The sequence below is a fragment of the Strongylocentrotus purpuratus genome, unplaced genomic scaffold (assembly GCF_000002235.5).
Source record: "Strongylocentrotus purpuratus isolate Spur 01 unplaced genomic scaffold, Spur_5.0 spur5_scaffold_21, whole genome shotgun sequence".
Classification (NCBI taxonomy): Eukaryota; Metazoa; Echinodermata; class Echinoidea; order Camarodonta; family Strongylocentrotidae; genus Strongylocentrotus; species Strongylocentrotus purpuratus.
Window position 1 is genome coordinate 41,824,877 of NW_022145607.1, and position 26,048 is coordinate 41,850,924.

General features: G+C 38.8%; 2 protein-coding genes across 3 annotated transcripts; both read left to right on the plus strand.

Moving 5' to 3' along the window:
* The first annotated feature begins 50 nt into the window (after positions 1-50).
* Positions 51-10,501, plus strand: LOC579310. 2 transcript variants are annotated; one of them, XM_779432.5, is made up of 6 exons: positions 51-135; positions 4,302-4,386; positions 4,949-5,118; positions 5,566-5,715; positions 6,703-6,807; positions 8,852-10,501. In XM_779432.5, exons 2-6 carry the CDS (start codon positions 4,308-4,310, stop codon positions 9,431-9,433), a joined length of 1,086 nt encoding a protein of 361 aa, XP_784525.3. In that variant the 5' UTR covers positions 51-135; positions 4,302-4,307; the 3' UTR covers positions 9,434-10,501. The 2 variants fall into 2 exon arrangements, with proteins under 2 accessions (XP_784525.3, XP_011679291.1); XM_011680989.2 differs by having other exon boundaries at positions 121-189; positions 4,299-4,386.
* Positions 10,502-11,091: 590 nt separating this feature from the next.
* On the plus strand, positions 11,092-24,718 carry LOC115918929 (28S ribosomal protein S15, mitochondrial-like). The gene is made up of 6 exons (XM_030994846.1): positions 11,092-11,447; positions 14,899-14,974; positions 15,477-15,525; positions 20,745-20,829; positions 22,254-22,312; positions 23,104-24,718. The coding sequence occupies exons 1-6, from the start codon at positions 11,183-11,185 to the stop codon at positions 23,452-23,454; spliced, it is 885 nt and encodes a 294-aa protein (XP_030850706.1). The 5' UTR covers positions 11,092-11,182; the 3' UTR covers positions 23,455-24,718.
* The last annotated feature ends 1,330 nt before the right edge of the window (positions 24,719-26,048 follow it).

The window sequence follows — 26,048 nt, forward strand, 5'->3', positions numbered from 1 at the left end:
GCAGTGCGTGCAGGCCCCGTCGAGTCCGTCGGTCCCTGGTCTGTCCTCGATCGCATGGCCTGGCCGTGCGGTAATTTTGTGTTGACATTTCTGATTTAGCTTTGACGTGTCCATCCATTGTGGAATCCATTTTCGGTGAGTGCTTAGCTAAATTATTAGAGTAACTTGCTAGATGCAAACAACTCAATAAAGCTAGGAACTTTGGTTTTACTTCAGTAGTTGTTTTAAAAATTGATTTAATAGAAACATTTGGGGGCCTTGTTTTAATATAACAAACGAAGTTAGGCCTAGAGTCTATATCAGAATGAGGAAACAATTTGTTTTGCCCATTTGTTTTTGTGATGCCAACATGATGTTGAATATGTGGGGCAATGCTTAATAGTGGAAAAAAGCTGAAAAAGATAACTTTCCTCACTAATCTTTGCAATTGGAGGATCATCAAGTAAATGAGTAGTTGTGCATACAAATGGACAACTTATAGACTAGGTCTACTATAAGCATACCTTAGTAACCCAAACCAAACTATCAAATGAAAGCAAGAATTTTAGGCTCCAAATAACTGCAGTTGGAAAATTTATTGCCAAAATAATGTTAGGTTTAGACCTAAATCTATTGACTATTGTTGGCAATTTAACGCAATCTCAAATTTAACGTCAGACCTGATGTGCTGTATGGTACGTGGTGTGACCAAAGTTCGCTATCTCAAAAAGTCAATAAGATTTCGAAAATCTGATATCACTAATGGAAAGAGGAACATAAAATTACCAAGACTCCAGTGCTGAGATGAAATTTTCTTTGGAATTACCGGTACCGGTAGGTGAAAAATTGTAAAAATATTGACAAAAGATCAGCAAATTTTGCAATCATTTGCGTCCGTTCTGAAAAATTATCAACTTACTGACAACCCATAGGAAAGAAATGAGCCTGCCGCATACTCCTGCGGCAGACTTGCCGCAGATCTGCAGCAGACCTGCCGCAGACAGTCATCTTTTTCACATGCAAATTAGTTTTGCGGCAGACTTGCCGCAGACTTGCCGCATACTCTTTCAGTATGATGAAGAGTCTGCGGCAGGTCTGCCGCAGACTTGCTGCAGACCTGCCGCATAATCTTTCAGTATGATGAAGAGTCTGCGGCAGGTCTGCCGCAGACTTACTGCAGACCTGCCGCATACTCTTTCAGTATGATGAAGAGTCTGCGGCAGGTCTGCCGCAGACTTGCCGCATACTCTTTCAGTATGATGAAGAGTCTGCGGCAGGTCTGCCGCAGACTTGCTGCAGACTTGCCGCATACTCTTTCAGTATGATGAAGAGTCTGCGGCAGGTCTGCCGCAGACTTGCTGCAGACCTGCCGCAGACTCTTCGTCATGAATATTCATATCTCATATAGACCTGCTGCAGACCTGCCGCATACTCTTTCATTTCAAGAACCAGTGATAAACTGATTGATACTTCATAATCGATATTGGCAATATCGATATTACCAATTAGGTAATACCAATATATATATATATATTACCAATTAGGTATATTCTATTCTCAATTGTATTAACTTCATCACATTGATCATATGAAGTGTATTCAAGAGTAACATTTAAAGTGACACAGGCTCGTACACATATATATACTAAATATGTATATTGTTTCTTGGTTAGTAATCATAGTTTCTTGGTTAGTAATCAATATATCTATTGCTTAAACGTGAATGTAATTGTAACATGATCAGACAAAATAATCTATTGGACAATAATGGCAAAAGGAAAATAGAAATCACAAAAATGATGTGCATTGTCTTAATTTGCTTAACAAATCATGATAAATGTATTTTTCTGTCACACGTGTAAAGTAATAATGAATATGCATGAGATGATTGGTTTCAGTTGGCCCTATTAGACTTTAATGGGATTTCCTGTGGCAGACCTGCCGCAGACTGTTCCTGTGGCATACTGGTATGCGGCAAGTCTGGAGCAAAGTTTCGCCCTGCCGCAAATCTGCCGCAGACTGTTCCTGTGGCATACTAGTATGCGGCAAGTCTGGAGCAAAGTTTCATCCTGCCGCAGATCTGCCGCAGACTGTTCCTGTGGCATACTAGTATGCGGCAAGTCTGCAGCAAAATTTCATCCTGCCGCAGATCTGCCGCAGACTGTTCCTGTGGCATACTAGTATGCGGCAAGTCTGGAGCAAAGTTTCATCCTGCCGCAGATCTGCCGCAGACTGTTCCTGTGGCATACTAGTATGCGGCAAGTCTGCAGCAAAATTTCATCCTGCTGCAGATCTGCCGCAGACTGTTCCTGTGGCATGCTAGTATGCGGCAAGTCTGCAGCAAAATTTCATCCTGCCGCAGATCTGCCGCAGACTATTCCTGTGGCATACTGGTATGCGGCAAGTCTGCAGCAAAATTTCTTTCTGCCGCATACTTCGGCATACTCTTTGCCGCAGACTAAAAGTCTGCGGCAGGTCTGCTGCAGATCTGCGGCAGGTCTGCGGCAGGTCTGCGGCATACTTTTCACTTTCCTATGGGAAGGGTCTGAAAATCTTTATTGAAAGCAGATTTCCTCAAAATTGTAAGTAAAAAATAGTATCAACTGATTGTATAATATCTTGCCTTGCAAATTACCTTATTTTTGATGGATCACATTTTTTGATAACTCGATCAACTGTAAACCCCTGTGCGTGAAGTTAGGTCTCGTTGTTTTTATGACTTTTTTAGATGCAGCGCGCACGCATGATCGGACATCAAATTTTTGGGTCGCGATATCTCTGAAATTAATCCTTTGACGATAAATTTCTAGCTGAACCAATGTGTAGTAAAAAGAACTTTGCCGTCCATTTGGTAATAATTGAAATAAATAAATTTGTGTAGAAAGTGAGAAATCGTAGATCAAATATCACATTTTGTAAAATGTCCATAAACTTTGGTCACCCCTTCATACAGCTGAAGAAAAAGTTATTAAAAAAAAAAGTTCTTGATTTTGGCTGATTTATCAAAAATCAATCTTTCAAAGGTAAGAAGAATTAAGAATAAGATAAGATGAATGCATAAATAGTGATAGCCAAAGTAATGTTAATATACTATCAATTGGTACTATGAGTATGAATTTATTTTTGACATCTTCTCTAGAAAAAAGATTTCCTGACACTCCTGGTGGAGTCAGACTGGGCGTGCGCATGAAATAGTATTACAATACTATTGTATACAAATAATGAATGGTTATGAGTTCAATAGTGCGAATATTTTCATGAGTTGAAAGATTAACATTCTATTCAACGAGGCGTCAGCCGAGTTGAATAGAATTAACGTTAATCTTTCAACGAATGAAAATATTTGCACTATTGAACGAATGAAAAACATTCATTATTTGTTTTATACAACATCGAAGAAGATCTAATAGAACGTTAATCAACAAATTATGCTTTACTCCTTATATTAAAGATAAATTAAAGTTGGAGTCAAGCCTTCTCGATTACATTGAGATTGCCTTCGCGTCAGATACACGCAGGGATACGCGCGCGCACGACTGAGAGGTACGCAGTCTGCATATAACCAAAAATGCACGGCGCATATAACCAAAAATGCACGACCGTGCAATATACCATCTATTGAATATCATGTGACCAACAATCCTCCAATCAAATGACAAGGATCCACGTAGGTGTTGTATAAAAAATAATATTGCACATGAGCCTTGAATACGTCAGGATCTTGAATGTAAACTACTGTATAGGGTATATATGGATTGCGGTAAAAATTCCAGTCTGTAAATGTACTTTTTGAAAGAAATTAACATTTGAAGGAATCGTTGTTCAAACTAATTTCAGAAAGTCTTATTTTTAAATGCGATCTTATTTTTATGGTAATAAACAAGTAAAAGAGTGAAGCAGATGGTCTTGCACTGGAACAGAGGGGTATCCTGCATGAGATTTAAAGAAGATGGTCTGTAGTAATCCTTCTCATTTCAGAAGTTTGATCCCACCAAGATCTTGCAACATAAACATAAACATCAAACTACTTTGCCTGCCGTCGTCATTCTTGACAAATTTGGCACTTTTTTTTTACTGCCTCAAGGCTCAACTAGGGATATGAGGTTGTAGGAATATATGTTGTAGGTTGTATGGGAATCCTACACCAATGAAAAATATTCAAATGATTGTCTGAGAATGTTTTAATACACTAATCCAAATCGTCAGCCTACATTGTGCATTACATTGTGATATTTGTCATGTCTATTTGTTATTTCATCAACAATAACAAAATGTATGGAATGGATTTGTATCTCATTTTAGGAATGTTTTAATCTTTGCAGGACATAATGAGGGTAAAAGCCAAATGTGTTTTGCTGCTGGTCCTGCTCACAGTTTTGGGAATCACGCTGCTGTATAACTACCATGGTAAGTTTATCTAGGAATTTACTTACTTTACTTACTTTACTTTACTTTACTTTACTTCACTTTACTTTAATACAAAATGTTGTAGGTCTAAGCCTGTTCATCAATAAAGGATTCTTCCATGGTTACTGCTATTTGTTGAGGGAGGAGATTGTGTGCTAACATGAACACCAGACGAACAACAGATCCAACAAAGTAATACATTACCCCTAATAGCCAAGAATTGGTCGGTTGACTCCTTTTGGAGTTGGTTTAGCAGTGTGACCGAACTACAATGTATATGTACATGTATATTAACAACCACTCGTAGAGAGGCAAAGTAAAACTTAGGACAATTTTTAAGTGACCATAGTAGTTCAGAGTTTTCTGAGGGTCTAAATTAATCAGCTTTCCAACCTTAAATTGGCAACAGTAAATTGTTTTTTTTTACACTCTTTCATTCTTGTACTTTAGCTGTAAAGCCTGTCTGTATGGTAGTTTAGTACTATTTTGATAGATCAAAAACTACAGATACCTAATGCATTTATTGACTTAGTTTGATGTGATATCTGTGTGATGTTTACAGCTGCTGTGGATGAGGAGGTGCCTGGTGAACTGACGCGACGTGAGCGTCTTCTCCTACAGCAAGTGACCAGGGATCCCAACAGAGTCATCCATTACAACTACCCCATCACCAACGAAGCCAGCATTAGCAGGGAACCTATCGACATTAGTGTAGAGATGCCAGCATGGCAGGTACGTACAGTACGGCAGAGTGCACTCTATTACATATTTCCAAAGTTCCTTGTACTTTCGGACTGTGGAAGAATTTTCAGAATGATTTGATATGAACATTCAAATGTGTAAAGCATGATGATCAAGGTTCTGAATAGTCAAGAGAATCATGAAATTACCATTTTGAAATATTGCAAGCAAGCTTCCTGATGGGCGGTTAAATTCACTCAGTCGTGCGATGGTCTAGGATTTGCCGCCGATTTCGGCCTTCACTGTAGCTAGCAAAGTTTAGATTCACCAAAAGTTCCATATTATGTGATCCTATCATTTTTATATATTTTTGAAAGTCAGATTGCATTTGGATCCTGTAGTTTGCTGCAGGCGTAAGGGCTTCAACCCGGCTTCAAAGTAAAATGAGATGCACAAAAATACACTCCATGTATTTTCTTTTCCTTTACTCTTCCTCAGGAGGTTGATAAGCACATTGTTGTGGTAACTGGCTTCAGTCAGAAGAAGGCCTATGTAGGTCTAGGCTTGATCGCCTCTGTTCAAGCTCACATGCCAGTCAAGAAAATTATTGTCTACAACTTAGGAGTCCATCCCAAGATAGTCAAGCAGGTGAGATATCATCTCCAATGTACTTCATTGAGTGTAGATTTATGAGAAGGAGGGGAGGGGGGGGGGGGGGTACTCCTTGTACTTGTACTCCCCTCTTTAGCTTAGTCTAAAAGAGTACTTGCACATTGTGATACCATTTTTGTCACTTGTCTGAGATTTTATCCAATAACAGGCACCTGCAAATGTGAGACTTTTGTATGTCAGAGGTTTTTAGGACTTGTGCCCCCTCTGTATGAGGGTCCTGGGGGGTGTTTCACAAAACTTGTCATCAGTGACAAATTACAGTTTTAGTTATAAGTTACTGAAATCCTTGCTTCTGATTGGTTATCAGCAGATTTGTCACTGAGTTTTGTCATTTGTCATTGAAAAAATGGCTTTGTGAAACGGGTTCCTGGATAAGCCCCTAGCTGCACTTCATTGCTTGTCAATGTTTGTGATTTTCACCAAGACTGACTCATTTGTTATCACTTTTATGATTCCAATATTTCACAATAATCATTATTCAATTGTTCTTATGTACTACTTAATAATTTTGTTCTAATAACTTGTAGACAGTTTCATGATCTAACCTCAACTGTACCTTAAGATATAGCTCTTTAGAAATTTGTTCAATGATAGGTTAAATTGTTTCAAGAGGGTTTAAACCATCCTCATTAATTTTAATCAGTCATTCATTATCAAAGGTTATTTTTCTCTCCCCTCCCCTTGTCTTCGTCATCTCTGTAAATAAATTGACCTTTTGATTTGTCTCGTGACCTTTTGATTGACCTCTGATTACCCTCATGACCTTTTGATTGACCTCATGACTTTGATAAACCTCATGACCTTTTGATTGACCTAATAACCTTTTGGTTGACCTCATGACCTTTGATAAACCTCATAACCTTTTGGTTGACCTCATGACCTTTGATAAACCTCATAACCTTTTGGTTGACCTCATGACCTTTTGATTGACCTAATGACCTTTTGATTGACCTTCCTCACCAGATGGAGCAGATGTGCAACGTGGAGGTGAGGCGGTTCAATTTCACCAACTACCCCAAGCATGCTGCTAAGATTGATAACAAGGCCTGGAAGATATTTGCTCTCAGGGTGAGATATAATTGTTCACAAAGATCCTTAGTTGGACTCTAAAATTATGGAAGGCTGTTAGCATCTTTGAAAATATTTTGTAACAGTTCTTTCAAAAGGCATAAAATATTGATTCAAATCATTCATATTTTTTTTTACTATCAAAGAGATTTCATGTTCTTGATGTAGAATTTATGAAAATTCTAAAGAATTGAATTTTTGCTCTTGAATATATTTTATTTTAGGTTACAAATGGCTCTCCATAATGTTTAAGTCTAACTAAGAGTCAAGTTCGACTTAGGATCTTTGTGAAACACCCCCTGGTATTATATTGTGATCCTTATCCTCTTTAGCATGCTTTGGATTTTGGTACATCTTTAAACCATTTTGGTATTAACATACAGTGTAGATGGCAAATCAGACCATTACAACAACAATAAATCCTGTTTGGGCTGTAGCATTCAAAATGTCGTAAATGTACATGTGTGGTACAAATAATGCACTGTTCTTGGTTTGAAAATGTTCATTGTTCAGTTCTTTAGTGAGGTGTATGAAGCATCATTCTATCGTTAAGATCCTAAATACAATGACAGATTCTAAATCAAATAGCCAACCAACCCTTGCAGATGCTTATTTGTGCGTGCGTGCGTGAGCTTACATTTACATCTGCGTAATTGATTGCAACACATTGCTACAAATGTATGAAGTGTACATTTTTTTCCCTAAATTCCCTCAAATCTCATTCGTCAAAATTGCTTTACAGTAGCTTGATGATTGTGCTTTTTCTTTGTTCCCTCATTTTGTATCCTCATGTTCTGTTTCTCCATTCTGTCCTAAACACATCAGTTATGTGGAAGTGGGGGTATTACACTGGTTGACACAGGGGCCCACCCATAAGGCACTGATAATTAAACCTGCTGCAGGATATAAACTTGGTCTTAAAGGTAAAGACCAGTTTTGGAAACGCCCCCCTCTCAAAAAATGAAATGGAAGCTCTTATTACCAATAATGTGATAGGATATGCTTGACTAATACGTGATGATACAAATTTTGCCTGGAAACCGCCTACTAATTGATATATTTGGTAAATTATCATATCTTTCCGGCCTGGATAGATATCGCGTAGATGATTCCAGAACCTTGCAGTACACACCAATCATTATATGCTAGATGATCAACCTTTTTTGATCAATTCCACAACTTTTCTTTCACACTGCAATCGCATGACCAGAACTGGTCTATACCTTTAAATCAATCCTATTTAGACCAAGTTCTAAGGTTTTCTTTGTCAGACATGTGTTTTTTTTCTTAAAGTGAATTAGTAGAATATTGTTACGGCCCTCCATCTTAGAACGGGTCCTGGATGCTGGAGGGCTGGCCTGTACCTTGCCTCTATCACCGTCATCTGACGAAGAGTTTGCCATCCTGAATAAAGCGAGCGGTTTCTATTTGGCTTGTAATTCGAGGCCCGGACGTGGCTCCGTTTTCCCAATATATATGAGTGTGGAGATGAGAGGTGTTTTGGATAGCTGGACGTGTATTCTCTATGAGAGGGTTTATATTACATCAGTCTATGGGGACTCAACTTATTACACGTTATGAAACGACGGATTGTTTAACTGTATGTGGTTTCCATACTTTTATTAACAAAGAAACATAAGTCATCTCAAACACGTTATCATTAACACCAACACCGATTACCTGAAATAATCTCTGGAAGAACTCTATTTATCGCTTCCAATCCTTTCTCCCAGTTTCAGCTCAGTTCAAGCGGAGCGGAGAGTTCGATATCTGACCAAGACGAGAGCCAGCGTCGAAGTGCCGACATCTGTGCTCGATACCGCAATTTATAGCATCTGAGACGCTCTGAGAGCTGCTTTACGCATGGTGCGTCCGTAACCGCGCTCTGAGCCCTTACGCCCCAAAAGCTTACTGCCCTCTACGTTTTCTGCAAGATAACTACCTGTAGCGGGCTGGTCCGTTACAATATGGACTATGTATATACTTTTACTGAAGAACTGAAGAATGTTGAATATCACTCCTTTTTTAATCCATTTTTTCTCAGGAGGTTCTGATGGAGTATGGTGGATTCTTCTATGCAAGCCCTCAAGTTCGTTTCCGTGCTCCTATCAACTTCATCATCCCCTACATCCTCAAGCATGAGGGCATCATCGCCATAACCAACCCTCAGAACCTCAGTGTAGAGGTCACGCACCCTGACCTCTACGGTATCCTCCGTACCAGCCCCGCCCGGTTCACCAAGGCCCACCCCAACGCTTTCATCGCGTCAGAACACATGTGGCTTGCGCTCAACGGCTCGGTGCCGGAGACCAAGATATGGACGCCGCTCCTTGACTGCGCATCCAACTGGCGCTGCATTGGGCCTCATGGCTCGACGTGGGGTGACATCGAGCCCAATGTGAACAGTACGAAGGCCCACACGCATCGCTATGACATGTCGGCTCTCTCGCTGCTGCTGTATCGTAACTATTACGATTCGTGGCATAGCGATACGAGTATGAACGCTATCTTGAAACGGATCGCCGATGTCATCTATCATTTGGATCTTCACGACTACTTGTGGGCTCATTACTGCAATCCTCCAAAGAAAGAAATAGACTGCTCTATAGAGAGAAAACTTTGCTGAACTAATCGAAGTTAATTGAATATTTTTATACAGTTTAATTGATATTCTGCTGATTACCTAACTTACCTAAGACATGCCTATCATTTCTAAGTCTTTCCTGAATGAAATAAATCATGAAATGAAACGCTAAATGTTGTGAATCTCTATATAAATTTTGTAATGAAATATCTTCAAATGTGAAAAAAAATTGCTTGATATTTTAGGGATAACTTTTCAGAATGTTTGGTAGCATTTTCTTGCAGTATTCAGTTCACAGGTGCTTTATCTCTGCTACTTTATGCACTACGCAAAATGTATTTCAGATATCCTAAATGACTAATGTAAAAGATGTTATTTTTCATTCCTTTGCAAACATGAATGATTAATTTAGATGTTATTGTATAATGGAGTTGGTCGTAGAATTTTGTAATTATATTTAAGGAGAAGTTAATGTAGGACAGCTTATTCAATTATCTGTTATTTATATTGTACCGGTATGTTACTTCTCTATATATATCTTGTGCTTTTGAAGGCCAGTTTTTCTTGTAGCTGCAATGTGTCATTGCTAAGCTTGGCCTGTTAGTCTTTAATTTGTTCATTATCAACTAGCCTAATTGTAGCTCTGGATTTTTGTTTTTCTTTTATAGATGTTCAATGCAAAGTTGTGCTGAAGGGAGACTAGAGACAATCTATTCCTATTCATTGGTACTGTTCATGAGAATTGATAGCCATGCAGAGTGAGCTTTACATTTTCTTTGCAATGTTCTCTTCTCATACATATGCATTTCAAAGTTCTTGTTGTATTTATTCTAAGAATGTTTGTATGATGTAGAAGAAATGTATTCATTGTGTATTCATGTAGTTTTTATCAGTATTATAGAGTTTTTGATGATTATGCAGTATTAATTGAATGCCTTTTGTATCAGATTTTGTACATTCCAAATGCAATATTTTTATCAACATAGATTGTAATTATTTTTGTATTAATTATTTATAAGTGATTGATTTACTTATATTTCCTTTTTTTAAGATCTGAATGATTATTATGCTGATTCCATTGAATTAAAAGAATAGTGAATAGAACTTGAAGCTTTACACTTTTCATGTGCAAGTATGTAATGTATACTTAAAGATTTCAACAGCCAAGGGGAAGGGGTCGGGGTGGGGGGGGGGGGGGGGTATATGGGCGTAGCATATAGCCCAGCCCGCCCTCCATACCATATGATCATGATGATTATAACTGATGATGATAATGATGATGGTGATGAAGGTAGTGATCGATGAAAACAAGTTCACCGTTATATATATTCAATACACTCGTTTCAATAGGTTGTCGGCGAACTTGTAGACCTACTTGCAACTGTTACGTGAAAATGCTGCCATAATGATAAAGATGTCCACCAGTATTGCAATGATACATATAAAGATGACTATGATGATGATGATGGTGATGAATAAATTAAAGGTGATGATAAAAAAAAAGGTGACGAGCAGTGATGATTGATGATAATGTTTGAAGGATAGTTAGTGCTGATTATAGTTATAATGATGATTTTTGTAACATTGTTGGTAGACTCACTGATGAATATCATATTAAAATAAAACACAAAATTCGTGAATCGACATACAAGGGAGAAAGAAAAGAGTATACTGTACGCCCTCTTCAGCTGAATTAATTACAGTCAAAAATGGCAGCCTACATGGGACATGCCGAATGCTGAGCCGAGTCGATGAACTAATTTTTTACTCAAAATAAATGTTTCAAGAACCATGGCTGTTGCAGATATTACGGCACACCTTAGGAGGACAATAATAAGCTTTAGAAATACTAAAAGATTTGACACAATATGTAGAATCAATCAAGTTCGAGCTGTCTCATCCCTCGCCATGTCAAACTCGGCTGCCAGCGGGAGAAGCGGACACCAGGTCGGGGACCGGGCCCCGAGCAGTACTTCGATGTTGCCTAGAAGCCCGATGCACTTTTCAAGGGGTCTGGCATCCAGAGCTCATATGAAGTACAACAAGAGGAAAAAAGGTAAGGTCATAAGTAGGGTTTGTCAAGAACTAATCTCTAGGTTTCCCGCCCCCACCGTCGGTACGGTATGCAATTGTATTGTGCTGCAGTTTGCCCTGAATCCTGTGAGAAAGTGCATAGATCTATTATTGTATAGACCGAAAGCTTCAGTCTCTATAATCGTTGGTTGTTCCACTGAGACTACATCTGGCTCCACTAGACCTCCGGTTATAGAGACTGAATGACCGCCTATGCCATCGTATGTTGAAGATATCACGGCTAGATTTTAGCCGTTAGGCCCCTCCCACAAACATGACAAACTTGCCACGGCCGTATTAGCCCCCAAAACCCCTCAAAATGTCATTTTACCTCGTGCATATCCAATTTTAAATTAGGCCTAGGCTATAATACATCGGTTCCACTTACTAACTTGATTGAAATAATCCGTTTAATGGTCCCTTTTAAGGAAATTATGGGTCAAAATCGACATCCATGTTGAAAATCTTGCAAGCCGTGTTAAACTCTCGCTGCCGTCAATCTCATCCCTTCTAGTCTACGCCGAAGGCAAAATGATTATGAAGGAAAAACTGTGCGCCATCTACACGTTCGTAATGGCGTTATCACAGTTTTTCCTTCATAATCATTTTGCCTTCGGCATAGACTAGAACTTAGAAGGGATGAGGTGCATACGTGAGGTGATATTTGAACGCGCACGTGCGCGTAAACACAAGTACGTACGTTTAGTTTTAGTTTATAGGCGTTTTTCATTCACAACTTGCTAGGCCGTCGTCTCTTTCCAAAATTATTAATTTATTGAATTTTCTCTCTAAAAAAAGTTATAGAGTCTAAAAAGAAAAAAAGAGGAAGGAAAGAGGATGGAAAGAGAAAGAATCCTAAAAATAGTCATTTATGACATGAAATTGTACATATGTATATACATGTATATAAATAATTCATAAAATAGTGTGTGGCAAAAATAGTCAACTGTGACTGATTGCCAAACAAAAACAAATCAAGAAGAAGAGAAGAAGAAGACGATGTAGCGAGAGTTTAACACGGCTTGCAAGATTTTCAACATTGATGTCAATTTTGACCCATAATTTCCTTAAAAGGGACCATTAAACGGATTATTTCAATCAAGTTAGTAAGTGGAACCAATGTATTATAGCCTAGGCCTAATTTAAAATTGGATATGCACGAGGTAAAATGACATTTTGGGGGATTTTGGGGGCATAACAATACGGCTGTGGCAAGTTTGTCATGTTTGTGGGAGGGGCCTAACGGCTAAAATCTAGCCGTGATATCTTCAACATACGATGGCATAGGCGGTCATTCAGTCTCTATAACCGGAGGTCTAGTGGAGCCAGACGTAGTCTCAGTGGAACAACCGACGATTATAGAGACTGAAGCTTTCGGTCTAATTATTGAAGTGATTTGATTACCAGTACATTATGAAAATGGTCTATTCCTGAAAGTTTGATCAGCCCGCACTTATCTTATGACATATTTCATTTGTGTTTCTCGTCCTCTATACATGTAGATCACTTTTGTCTTGATTTTGATTCCTCTAAAAGGGGCAGAGTTTATTCCTCCCCCCCCCCCCCCCTCCAACACTGGGTGTAAGATTCCATGGTCTTCTTTTTTGGGGGGGGGGGCGGGTGGGGTTAAGGCTTATACAAGCCAAATTTACCAATGTTTGAAAGTTTTCTAAATTTATCTAAAAGTACAAGGGTTGTTGTCAGGTAAATGTTCACTCTTGAGTCTTGATCCAAGCTGAGTGAACTAGCCTTGCAGCATGCGAGTAGAAAGGTTTGGTAACTTTTGGAGGACTTACATTTGTAGATAGTTTTATAGCAGGTTGAAAGTATGCAAAACTACATCCAGATTTCTGAGGAAGTGATAGTTTGCCATCGCCTGAAACCAAAAGGTCATTTTTTGCTTTATATTCCACATCGGAAACATTTCACTGGTAGGGTCTACGAGAAAGACAGTCTAAATGTGTAGGCCTACATGTAGTTCTAGACTTCTAAGTTCTACTGCTAGCACTAGACTAGGCCTAGGCCTACTAGATCTACTACCCGATTTAATTTAATTTTAAGATAGCAATGAGCATGATGGAGGGGGGGGGGTTGATCTACTTACCAACAATGCTATTCCAAATAGGCTAACTCCATGAAAATTCCATACTAGCACTTGGCACAGCTGGTCTAAAATGAAAGTGGACTCCAACTCCAACTCCAAGTAAAAACTTGTCCAAGTCAGAAAAGTCCAAGTGAAACTTTGTGAACTCCAAGAAAACTGTAATTAATGATGATGAAACACTAAACGAAACAGTGTAAAAGTCAACATTCTAAACACATAAACACAAGGACTAGATCTAGATCTAGCCTAGACATCTAGTCTAGTTGTAACTTGTTCATGTCTGTTTCACTGACAGGAATATGATGTTTTATGCCGGCTTTCCCCTCCTCCTTGAGTTTCTGAACAACTGTTTTGAAAACTCAACCAGACTTCTCAAAGTTGGTATCCTTAATAATGTCTATGTCTCGCAAATTCAAAAAAATGTCGCTGCAGACCATACCTTAAAGCCTGTGGAGATTTCTTACTGTATGACTCCATTTCACAATTTCACACCAGCATAAAATCTCCCCAACAGTTGGTCTAGTGCTTTCAAGTCCATGTCGGACAGTTTGTCAACATTTATGTCTCTTGCAGCATCACAATGATCCTGGAATACTTTCAGGCTGAATTTAAGTTGTCGCTTTGTATTTTTGCTTTCGCTGTCCTGCAGAAAACTGTCTAATTCAGCATCACTTGGGAGCTCAAATCTTACTTGTTCCGCCATTTTAGAGCAACAATTATGAACACTAACACAGTAAACAACAGTAACAAACAGCTAGCAAACGAAATGTAGGCCTGCGCCTAGACTATCATTTATAAAAATTAAATTTGTAATTCACGCGGCATCATCGCGGTGGCCGCGCCGTGATCGCCTGCTGCGTTGAACTTCAGTAAAAGTGCGTTGCCCTGTGTAGACAGGACTTCTATCTTCAGTGAAAGTGCGTTGCCCTATGTAGATAGGACTTCTATCTTCAGTGAAAGTGCATTGCGCTTTGTAGATAGGAGCCTAACAAACTTTTTGCTTCTCCCAGCAATGATGGGCAAACTATCTTTCATCACATGATTTACTTTTGACCAATGGTAGAGCAAGATTTTTAGTACCGGTATGTGGAATATAATGTTTTATACCCTTGTCAGTACCTATGTCTGGTAAAATTCATCCATAGTATTTTCTTTCTCAATACCCTCATGTTTGGTATGAGCATCAAATACAGTTCTGCACTACCAAGAAGCCTACTTTGATTAACTGTCTATTTTCCACTAATATATATTCAGCTAGACATTTATTCTAGACTACATGTACATGTACCTTCATATTTTTCTGTCTTGTTTGTGATGTAACCATATGTAGAGCCAGTGGATCGATTCGGTGGATTGGATCCTGCCCAGCCCAGATTGGGTTTTGAAAAAGTCAAGGAATTAGAAACGTGAGTATTATATATCAACTGTCACTTACACTAAGTTACATGTACACTATTAGAACATTAAAGGTCCTGAGATGTAAATAATCATATCTGACTGATAAAAGTCTGTAAAACATAATTTAAAGGCACACTTGCAATAATAATGATGATAATAATAATAATAATAATGGCAAAAACATAGCATATCTTTCATGGCCACGTTCAATTTGCATATATATTCTCACCTGAAATATTTAAGTAACCCATCTTCAGCTGAATGAAATTAGAAATGTACTTTCACCCTCAGTATCTTTATATGTACATGTATGCTGTTTAATTAATTCTGTGCAGGGAATCGTGACGTGCAATTTTTTTGTTTTTCTTTTTTCAATTATTTGTTTAATCCTGGACTTTATCAGCCTCAGGTGTATATGTACAGGTGTATGTGTAACATAATACTTTGAAATAATTCATCACTACTTGTAAAGGTTTGATTTGAATATTATATATATTTTGTACTTTGCAGAGCCAATGAAAATGTCAAGAAGCTTTTCAGCTTGGACTTTGGAACAGGGGTGAGTGTTATACTATAGCACACATGTGTATTGTGCCGTGATGCTCCTGGCGCTCCAACATTATTACCCTGGTCATAGCTGGCGGCTAAATTTGTGTCAAATGTTGATTAATATCTTGCCCAAGGATGTTGCTGCTGGGCTGGGACTTGAACCCTTAAAGAGATTGGGTATCTTTGTCTCAGATTCTCAACAAAATCCTGGATTTAGCTCATGCTGCAATCATAATTATAAACCTTTAGGTCAGTCAGGAATTCCATGACTTTTACAAGCCTGTCTGCTTATCAAGATATTTGTGATTGTAATTCTGTTAGCCTTCACCAACTGTAGTTATTTGCTTACTACATGCAAGCAACATACATGTATTGTAAAACTGTTTTCCCAACTGTTTTTTATAACATTACCTTAAATTGAGAAAAATGAGGTATGGTAAAACCGGTCACTCAAAGGTCTGTACTTTTTTGAAGCACTTCAAGATCATTTTTGAAGCGCAATTTTTGTTTAGGGCTTCAATTTACACCATAACACAGACACTGGTATTACGTAGGGCCATGCATCTCAGATTTGTAAAACAGGAAACATTGTTAAACAATGCCTTTAACCCTTTGAATGAGGATCAAGTGAATGAACCTGTATACCATGACAAATCCACGTTAGATTATTGTACAAGACAGATGAAGAGGTGGTGTGGTCTAGTGGATAAGTCACCAGACGGTAGAGGTTTAGGGTTCAAATCCCTGCCACATTATTAATGTCCTTAAGCGAGACATTAAGCTGCCCTTGCCCCACGTGACCTAGGTGAAAAAAATGGGTACCGCAGAGCTGCCAACCATTACGTTTAGTCGTTTTTTCCTGAATTATTAGGTTTTTTCTCAAAATTACGGTTGTACGTTTTGTCTTCATAAAATATATATATATATTTTTCTATTTAAAAAAAACAAAAACATTTTGCACGTCAACCAAATGCCCTAAAATGTTGATCACTACTTCAGTAGAAAAATAAGGCTTAAACATACTTCAAGAGAAAATCATTCTAAAAAAGAATCATCGCCGATAATCCCCCTCCCCCCAAAAAACTAAAAAAACAAACTACCTACCGGTACTTGTAAATAAACTACAGGTTCTAATATGAAAATAGCAGTATGAGGAATGGACATTTCTGCATTGGAAGTGTGTCGCGCGTGGTTGTAATTTTTTTTAAAATTCCTTTTTTTTAGTTGCACAAGGTCGGCAGCTCTGGTACCGGTAGAGTACTTCTCCACCTTGCCAGGGTAGTGGGGCCATAGCCATGTAGTGATAGCCATGTAGTGATAGCCATTACCTCTTTTGGAAGGGCGTAGCGATGTTTAAAGGGAGTCACGCTTCAGTTTCCATGTGCAGAAGGCCATAATTCGCTGACACCAGACTTGGTGGGAAAACCATTAATGGGAGTACAAATCTGCACAAAGCAAACCTGTTGGCCAGTCAAGAATTACCCCCTATCTCTCCGAGGGTCTAGCTTTGGATCCCGCTTTGGATCGGGTGAGGGAAAAGCAAAGCATTACCGTACATAAGGTCGAATGGTCATAAAACTCAAGGCTAACTCTGGTGAATGACAACACCTATTATTGGGTAAACACCCGAACAGTGTTGAATTCCCCATGAGAGCTAACTACTGAGTGTCTTTAAAGTGTTATACAAGAACAGAACACCATCATCACTGATTGTATGTGACATGAGGCCTGTTTTCATCAGCTCGAGATTGCCAAATTACCACCTATTTTAACTATCCCAATCGCAAATTATCCAGCTAATTTGCATCTTCATCAGCCCGCAGTTGCAATTCGCGGGATATTGGTCGAGATGATCATCCCAAGATATCTTGGGCTAGCTTGCACAATATCCCGCTATTTGTCTGGTGCATCTTCACCAGCCCAAATCAGAAATAGCGGGATATTCGGCAATCTCGAGCTGATGAAGACATACCTATTGTTAATGAGCAGAAGAAGAAAGAGAGATGCATGTGCATTGTCTGTACTCTGTGGTGTACTTGTTGTCATATCATTATGTGTGAGACATAGATATGTGGTTAAGACTACATGCCTACTAAATCCTCCTTTACTTGGATGTGGTATACCGCTGCCAAACATAAAATCACATTAGCATAGGCCACTGCATGTTATATGTATCTTATAACAGAGTAACCACATAGATAAGTGTGTATGCTGAGGAACTTGTTTTGCATGCAGCTACTTTGATAGTTCGTTCACCATTCTTGCCATTCACATACACATAGAATGGTATTTATTTGGCTGCAGTGTTCTTATTTAAAGGTATTACAAAGTTTTGGTATGGTGTCATGAATTTGGTTCAAATTAACATATTGGAAGCATATGCGTTCCTACAATATTCATTGATCGTTGTCCCGGTTGAAATCGAGTCTAAAGTTATGAAATTATAAATAATAAACTCTTTATGTTGTATAGCTCCCTCTCAAGGTCAAGATATCAATTTAGCTATGAAACAATGTTTCTTGACTAAAATCGACCGATTAGATATTCCCGTTTGGAAATTATATCACAACTACATATTCTGAGATTTTTATGGTGGCGCAGCTACCATTGTACGGCCGTAGGCGCTATTTGAAATTTATCAAAATTTACCGGGAGCACCGGTAAATTTTTATATTCAATTTTTCTTGAAAACAGAAGTGTTTTAGGGGTTAATTTTTTTAGTGTTTATAATACATCCACAGGGGCATCCACATATATCAAAATTGTAAAGATTCACTATCCATCCAATTTTTCAAAATTTCCCAAAACTTTGTACTACCTTTAAGTGATTAACCACTTTTTTTCCTTCAACAAAGCTTAATTTTTACTCAAAGGACCATACCGGTAGTTTATATATATATATAGGACACAAGGTAGATAAATAAAAACACCGGAGAAGTGAATATTCCACTGACGTTTCGGGCATAGCCCTTTATCGAAGTGATTCAAGCACAAACAACAATATACAAAATCAAAAATATATAGGCGACGCTTGGTAGTCAAGATGCAAAGGCGCGTGAGAGTACGCGAAAGAAGAGAAAAAGAGATAGAGAAACGTCACAAAGCTCAAAAGTTGGACCATTGTGACGTGAGAAAATAGGAGAAAATTAGAAATATAGGGAGCGTTAGAAGAGCGTATCTCCAGGGGAGATACGCGGAAAGCAAACCTACGGACTCGCATTCATATCTCAGGTTCGACTCTTGTCATCCCCCATCATGTAAGAAGGCCATCCCCTTTTCACAATTTCTGAGATTAAGACGAATTTGCAGCGACGACACTAATTTCAAGTCAAGAGCGAAGGAGATGAGAACTTTCTTCTCTGACAGAGGCTATCCCGACAAGATCGTCGAAGGGGGAATGATGAAGGCTAGCCGAATCACACAACATGACGCTCTGACTAAGAGACGTAAGGATTCTAATTCCCGCACCCCTCTTGTACTCACGTACAACCATACATCTCAGTGAATTGCTAAGGCCGTACGTGAAAACATCAACATCCTCCGGGCTGACGAGACGACTCTTAGTGTATTTGGGGCCAACCCATTCATCACGGCGTACCGGAGGGGTAAGAACATCAAAAACGAACTTGTCTGCTCAAGACTTCCCAGTCAGATACCCCACAGCATCACTAATCCTGGTACCACTCGGTGTAAGCGTCCTCGTTGCAAGACCTGCGCCCATGTCTCATCCCATGATGTGGTGGGCCCCAGAGGAACTTGGCATATCAGAGGAGAATTCACATGTACCACCACTAATGTCATTTACGGATTGACATGTACCCGCTGTTCCATGGTGTACATCGGGGAGACAAAGAGACGCCTAGCCGATAGAATCACGGAACATCTGCGTTCCATACGCCTGAAGACAGCCGGACTACCTGTAGCTCACCACTTCAACATCGGAGATCATAATGCTGATGACCTTCAAGTATGTGTGCTGAAATCTTGCCGAGATGAGAAAGAAAGGAAGCTGATGGAGGAGAGGATAATCTTCAAACTTGGCACTCTCCACCCGGACGGGATGAACGCCACTTTCAGATCTTTCCCTAACTCACACTGAACTTTGTTGAACTTTAATATCTTTATTACGTCATAATGCTTTTTCAATTGCTTATTTTTCTTTCTGTGCGCCTCTTCTTTTCCTTTTCTTTTGCTTTCCGCGTATCTCCCCTGGAGATACGCTCTTCTAACGCTCCCTATATTTCTAATTTTCTCCTATTTTCTCACGTCACAATGGTCCAACTTTTGAGCTTTGTGACGTTTCTCTATCTCTTTTTCTCTTCTTTCGCGTACTCTCACGCGCCTTTGCATCTTGACTACCAAGCGTCGCCTATATATATTTTTGATTTTGTATATTGTTGTTTATGCTTGAATCACTTCGATAAAGGGCTATGCCCGAAACGTCAGTGGAATATTCACTTCTCCGGTGTTTTTATTTATCTACCTTGTGTCCTATTCATTTTATGCACCGACGCAGAACCATTTATTTTTACATTATATATATATATATATATATATATATATATATATATATATATATATATATATTTATATTCTTATATTTTAATTATTATATTATTGTACCAATCGCCTGACAGGATAATTTGTGAACAGCTAGAATGTATAAAATCAACCTTAAAAAAGAAATTGTGACATATTTGTTGGTAATGGATAAAGATATGACAGAAAAAAATAAATAACAGAAAACCCAACAAAGAGAACCCAGACATGTCTGACTTGGGCTCTGTGGCGGCCCTATTATATGCAAGCATGTACAAGTAGTCTACTCACAATGTCATTCTATAGAAATATCATTTGAAGCTTATATTTTGAATATGGTATAGTGACATGGAAGCCCTGACAAAGGATAATAATCTGTATGGTGACTGGTCCACTTTAAGACGAAGACAGAATGGAGGATCTTAATCCCCACTGCACTACTTATTGCTACTTGCGCCCTCTATATAGCAAACAATGCCTAATCGGTTCCTGTTGGGTCCCCTGTGGTCCCCTTTTTCTTATGATAATTGAAAGCTGATTTGATGAGATAACCACCTGTCAGTGACCATGCAGGGTGGTCTAATCCCTCCTGGCCAAACTAGTGCAGAGGGGGCTCTAATTTAGAGGTATTGCATATTTGCACTTTATTTCTTTCCAATATTTGTGATGCTTTTTTGTTTATTGTTACAGAATGATTTACATAATATGAGGAGGAAGCTCTCACAGGACTCTGTCCGAGACAAACCAGATGAGAAAGATGACCTTGCTGTCAAAAGTAGGTTATAACTTATACTAACTAGCTGTGGCATCTTCAAGTTGATTTGATTTCAGAGCCATCTATGAATATTCATGAGCGGTGTAATTGATAGGGTTCAAGTTTTACATTGTGTGAATTATGTTAATTTGAGTACCATGAATATTCATGAGTGGTGTTATTGATACGTTCCAAGTTGTAAATTGTGTGAATGATGATTTTATTTCAGAGCCATCTATGAATATTCATGAGTGTTGTTATTGACAGGGTTCAATTTGTATATCAGGCGGTGTCACACAGAAAAATCCAGACCCATCTTGAATAAACCAGATTTTAGAAATCTAGTTTTTTCATTTGAGTCGGTGACAGACTGGTGACAGACGGACTACGAATAATCCGGATAACTAAAATCCAGATTTTTGATGGGCCATTGCGCATGTGCCGTTTAGGTAGATAGCATTGTGACATCACACGTTCAATCATTAAATGCGCCCTTATATAACTGTGCGCCGATTATGATAGCGCGTTAAAAACCCTATGTCAGCCAATCACGTTAAACTTACACTGACCTTTAAAGGGATTATTTCTACATTGGTGTCAGACAGAAAAATCCCTTTAAAAAACCCTTGAAAAATCCTTTCAAGAGAGAATTATCTTGCTTCATATGAGGTTTTTTGAAGGGATTTTTAAGGGATAATTGATGTCAGACAGCAATTAAGAGGATAATTTAAATCCGGATAACTAAAATCCGGATTTTTGGGCTCTGTGTGACACCGCCTATTGTGTGAATTATGATTTACACATTTTGTACTGTGAATTGCCATGTAAATAGTTGTCATAATAATTTACAAAACTTTCATGTCTTGAAAAATTCAGATTTAAGAGTTGAGGTAGTGTATCATGCAAGCATAGACTATTGTTCACACTTAATAACTGAAGACTATTGTGATTCTAAAACCCCACCTAACCCTCAATCTGCATGACCCGAAACATACTTAGTCTTAATCCCAACCCTATCTGCTACAAAATTTACTTAACTATTCTTCAGGTTTCATAAACTCCCCTGATGATTTGATGAGATCCATGTAGGCACCATCATAATATGTTACTCATAGTTTATTGGTTCCCAAACTATTATTTCTATCAGACTTTCCATTTCTTGACCCATTGAACTTGTATGGGAACTGGAAGTGCCGTTGCCAGATATGCCCATAGCCGTTTTTGCCCTCTATGGCCAAATAATGTAGTTGCGGAAGCGAGAATTCTTACAGTATCTTATAATATACAGTAGGCTTGCGGGTGCACCATGTGTGAGAAAGAGGGAGGATTGAGGAGTCCTCAAAAGGACTCTCAGTAATCTTTCTTGAGGGTTTGTACACCCTGTTGGTGTAGTCTATGCAGGCCGATACTTACAAGCAGTATCTTATATTGTGTTATTTTGACAGTTGCCACCATCACAGAACACATCAGGGCCCTTGCACCACATGTGGAAAACAACAAAAAGGTAAAATATTCTTCACTGATAAAGTTGAGTTTTAATAATAATAATAATAATAGGCATTTGTATTGCGCCATCTATCTAGACAATTCTATTCCGATGCGCACAAGAAAAATAGAAAGAATGAGAGAGTTTAGATGAGTGTCATAGTGCCAAGTACAGGTATTGTTAAAAAAAGATAAGATTTCAGCTTGGATTTTAGTGAAACATGAAGGAAACTGTCAATAGTTGATATGGATAGGCTCATTATGTACATGTAGCACAATAGTATATTGATAGGTATGGAAATGATCAGAATTATACTGAATCGACTCAGTATCACTGAAAATAATATATTCATGCCCACATTACTTCTTGACAGTTTTAAACACTTGGTTGTACCGGTAGTTGGTGCAAATATGTGAAATTAAATCTTATCACAAAAAGAACTTTTAAGATGTATATATATATATATATGGCACTATAATACAGTCATATCATGATTTTCATCTTCATACTTCACAGAGCATACAAGACATGAAATTTGGTTTGTTTGATTACAAAATAGGTGCTATGTAACCAATTGCAAAGACTTTCCAAGACATCAACCTTAGACAATTTTATTAGCCTTTTGAGTCTTCTTTTGAAATCTACGAACACAATGACAATGGTACAAAATGTAAACATAGTATGTATCAGTACTTTACCAATATACAGGTAGTAGGGGATTGAAATGGCCATTGAGTTTGTTTTTCTGTAATCGTTAGTCTTTGCACTCATGTTTTTAATGGAATGATCTAAATTCATCTCTTTCCTAGGATTCGGTCAACAAAGTGCGGATGCTGAATGCGATAGACCGTCGCCGGAAGATGCTCAAGTACCTGCGGAAGCGGAACTACGAGCGCTTTGAGCGGCTCCTGGTGGAGCTGAACCTGACGTGGAGCCCTCCACCGGAGTTCTACAGGAGGAAGACTAGACGCTCCATGGAGAAGAAGGCCACAGTCCAGGAGGCCTATGCCAAGCGGTCGCTGGCTCTCAAGGAGTTTGAGACCAGGTGGAGGCAGGAGCAGCTCCTGGAGATCGCTCATTTGAAGGAGGAGCTCGGGAAGGAGCTGACTGAGGAGGAGCAGAGTCTGCTGACAAAGAGCAGGGAGGAGACGGCTGTGTAGCCTGGAAGAGGAGCCATCTTGATAGCTGGACTTTAGGGAAAGGACTGTGTGTGAAGGAGAGGGATGAGATGAATAAACTTTGAACTATTACATAATCACTGATAGATTGAGATAGATTGATCTGGGAGTGATGAGTGTAACTTATCACTAATTGTCATCATTGTTTTCATTGGCCTTTTATAGGCGATTGATTTCAAGCCCCCAATAAAATTCAACTGGTGCCATTAGGTGAAGCTGTTAACAAATTGTCAGGTCTGGAAAAATGTAAAACACAAGGAGAACGTATCATTAATCCTAGTTTTTAGTCTGAAGTACCACAAAATGTATCTCAAATGTATTTGGGACTTTGTAGTATCACTGAGCAAAACAAAGAGAAAGGAAGTATGGCTTGGACTTTTGACATTCAGCTTAGACATTTGCTTGAAGCATGCATCTTGTTTGCATTTGTTTTTTCCTAATACTTTGCACACTCTTTGCGAGTCATTACAGAAATCCTCTGTTGAAAGCCAAAAGGGCGTTAAATCTACATAAACTATATAGGCCAACGCTCTTTTTGCTCTCAGCAAAGGAAATGGAGGTATGGTGTTATCTAGAGTTATAATGATAACACGATATTGTTGCTTTGATTACAGAAAGAAAGTAAACTTAACACTGAATTTTACAAGATGAACTGCTCAGGTTAAATTGAACATTTGCAGCAATCTGGGTTATGTGGATGCCCAGAATCTAAAAGTCTGGATTTCCTAAAATCTCAAGAAGGTGCTTATGCATAGAGACGATCAATTATATTTCCAGATCATCTATGGAAATAAAATACACTGTAGTGTGAAACCATCTAACTGACTGATGGTTTTAGTTAATTATGTAAAAAAAGCTGATTAATATGCAAAATAAAACGAGAGGAAATCAAATTTGTTATCTTCATTGCATGCATGACATGCAGTCTCTCAACTTGAGTAGGTTATTTGTGTTTTTCAGTCATTTAGAATATCACCACATCTGTTGAAAGGTATTTTGCATCCTCTCCAATATCAGCCCATCTACTGCTTCATAAAAAAACCAGAAATAATTTAATCCAGTTTCTCTTGTATATGCAATCCACTTCTTTGTAGGACTCACAGACTCAACAGGATTCCTTCCTTGCTCTAGATTTGTTTGTCTGTTCTTGGATAATATAGTTATTATCAATAATGTTGAGCAAAGATGCATTAGATGATACTCCATATATAGAAGTATTAAAGACAAAATACATTTGTTTAATACATTTGATTGATAGATTGTTGTCTCTTCTCATATCCTGAGATCAACTTCTACATTTTCTATCATTATCCCTAGAAGATTACTGAATACCAGATCAATCAATCAATTCTGTGGAGACAGACTGAGAGAGAGAGAGAGAGAGAGAGAGAGAGAGAGAGAGATGAAGAGAGAAAGAGAGAGAGAGGGAGGATTTGAGAGGGGAGGGAGAAAGAAGAGAGAGAGTAGAGAGAGAAAGAGAGAGAGAGAGAGATGAAGAGAGAAAGGGAGAGAGGGAGGATGTGAGAGGGAAGGGAGAAAGAAGAGAGAGAGAGAGAGTGTAGAGGAGATATACACTCCGGGGGTTAAAGGGTGGGAGGGAGAGACACAGAGAGAAATAGTAAGGGATGGGAAGAAGGTAGAGGGAGAAGTGGGGGAGAGAGAGAAAGAGAGAGAGAGAGAGATGGGAGGTAAAAAAAAAAGAAAGGAGAGGAGATACCAGGAAAGGAAGATGAGGGGAAGTTGAAAAACGAAAGGAGGAAGGTATAGATAAAGAGAGAAATAGTTGGAGAGAGGAAGGGAGGTAGAGAGAGAGAGTGTGTGTGTAGAGGAGATATACACTTGGGTGAGAGGATGTGAGAGGAGAGAGCGAGAGAAAAATAGTTAGGGATGGGAAGAAGGTAGAGGGAGAAGTGGGAGAGAGAGAGAGAGAGAGAGAGAGAGGGGGAGAAAGAAGAGAGAGAGAGAGAGAGAGAGAGAGAGAGAGAGAGGGGGGGGGGATGTGAGTGGGGAGGGAGAAAGGAGAGAGTGTAGAGGAGATATACACTTGGGTGAGAGGATGTGAGAGGAGAGAGCGAGAGAAAAATAGTTAGGGATGGGAAGAAGGTAGAGGGAGAAATGGGAGAGAGAGAGAGAGATGGGAGGTAAAAAGAAGAGAGGAGATACCGGAAAAGGAAGATGAGGGAAGTAGAAAAATGAAACGAGGAAGGTAGAGATAAAGAGAGAAATAGTTGGAGAGAGGAAGGGAGGTAGAGAGAGAGAGAGGGGGAGAGAGAGATACATGGGGAGAAAAGAAAGGAGGTAGAAAAATAGATTGAGATAGAGAAGATAAAATGAGATTATCGGGTAGAAAAGTCTTGATGACAGGGGTATCATGATGATTATCTGCTGCATGATAGATTGCGATAATGGTTGATTTAATTGTGATCGTGGGTGGAGGGATTCGAAAATAGGTTTGAGAGACAACATCTTATTTATCCCTATTTTTGTAATATTTTAACTACCACCTGACATTTCCCCCAGCTCTGTCTCTACATCTCTGTGTGTGTGTCTCTGTTCCTCTCTATCTCTCCCCCTGA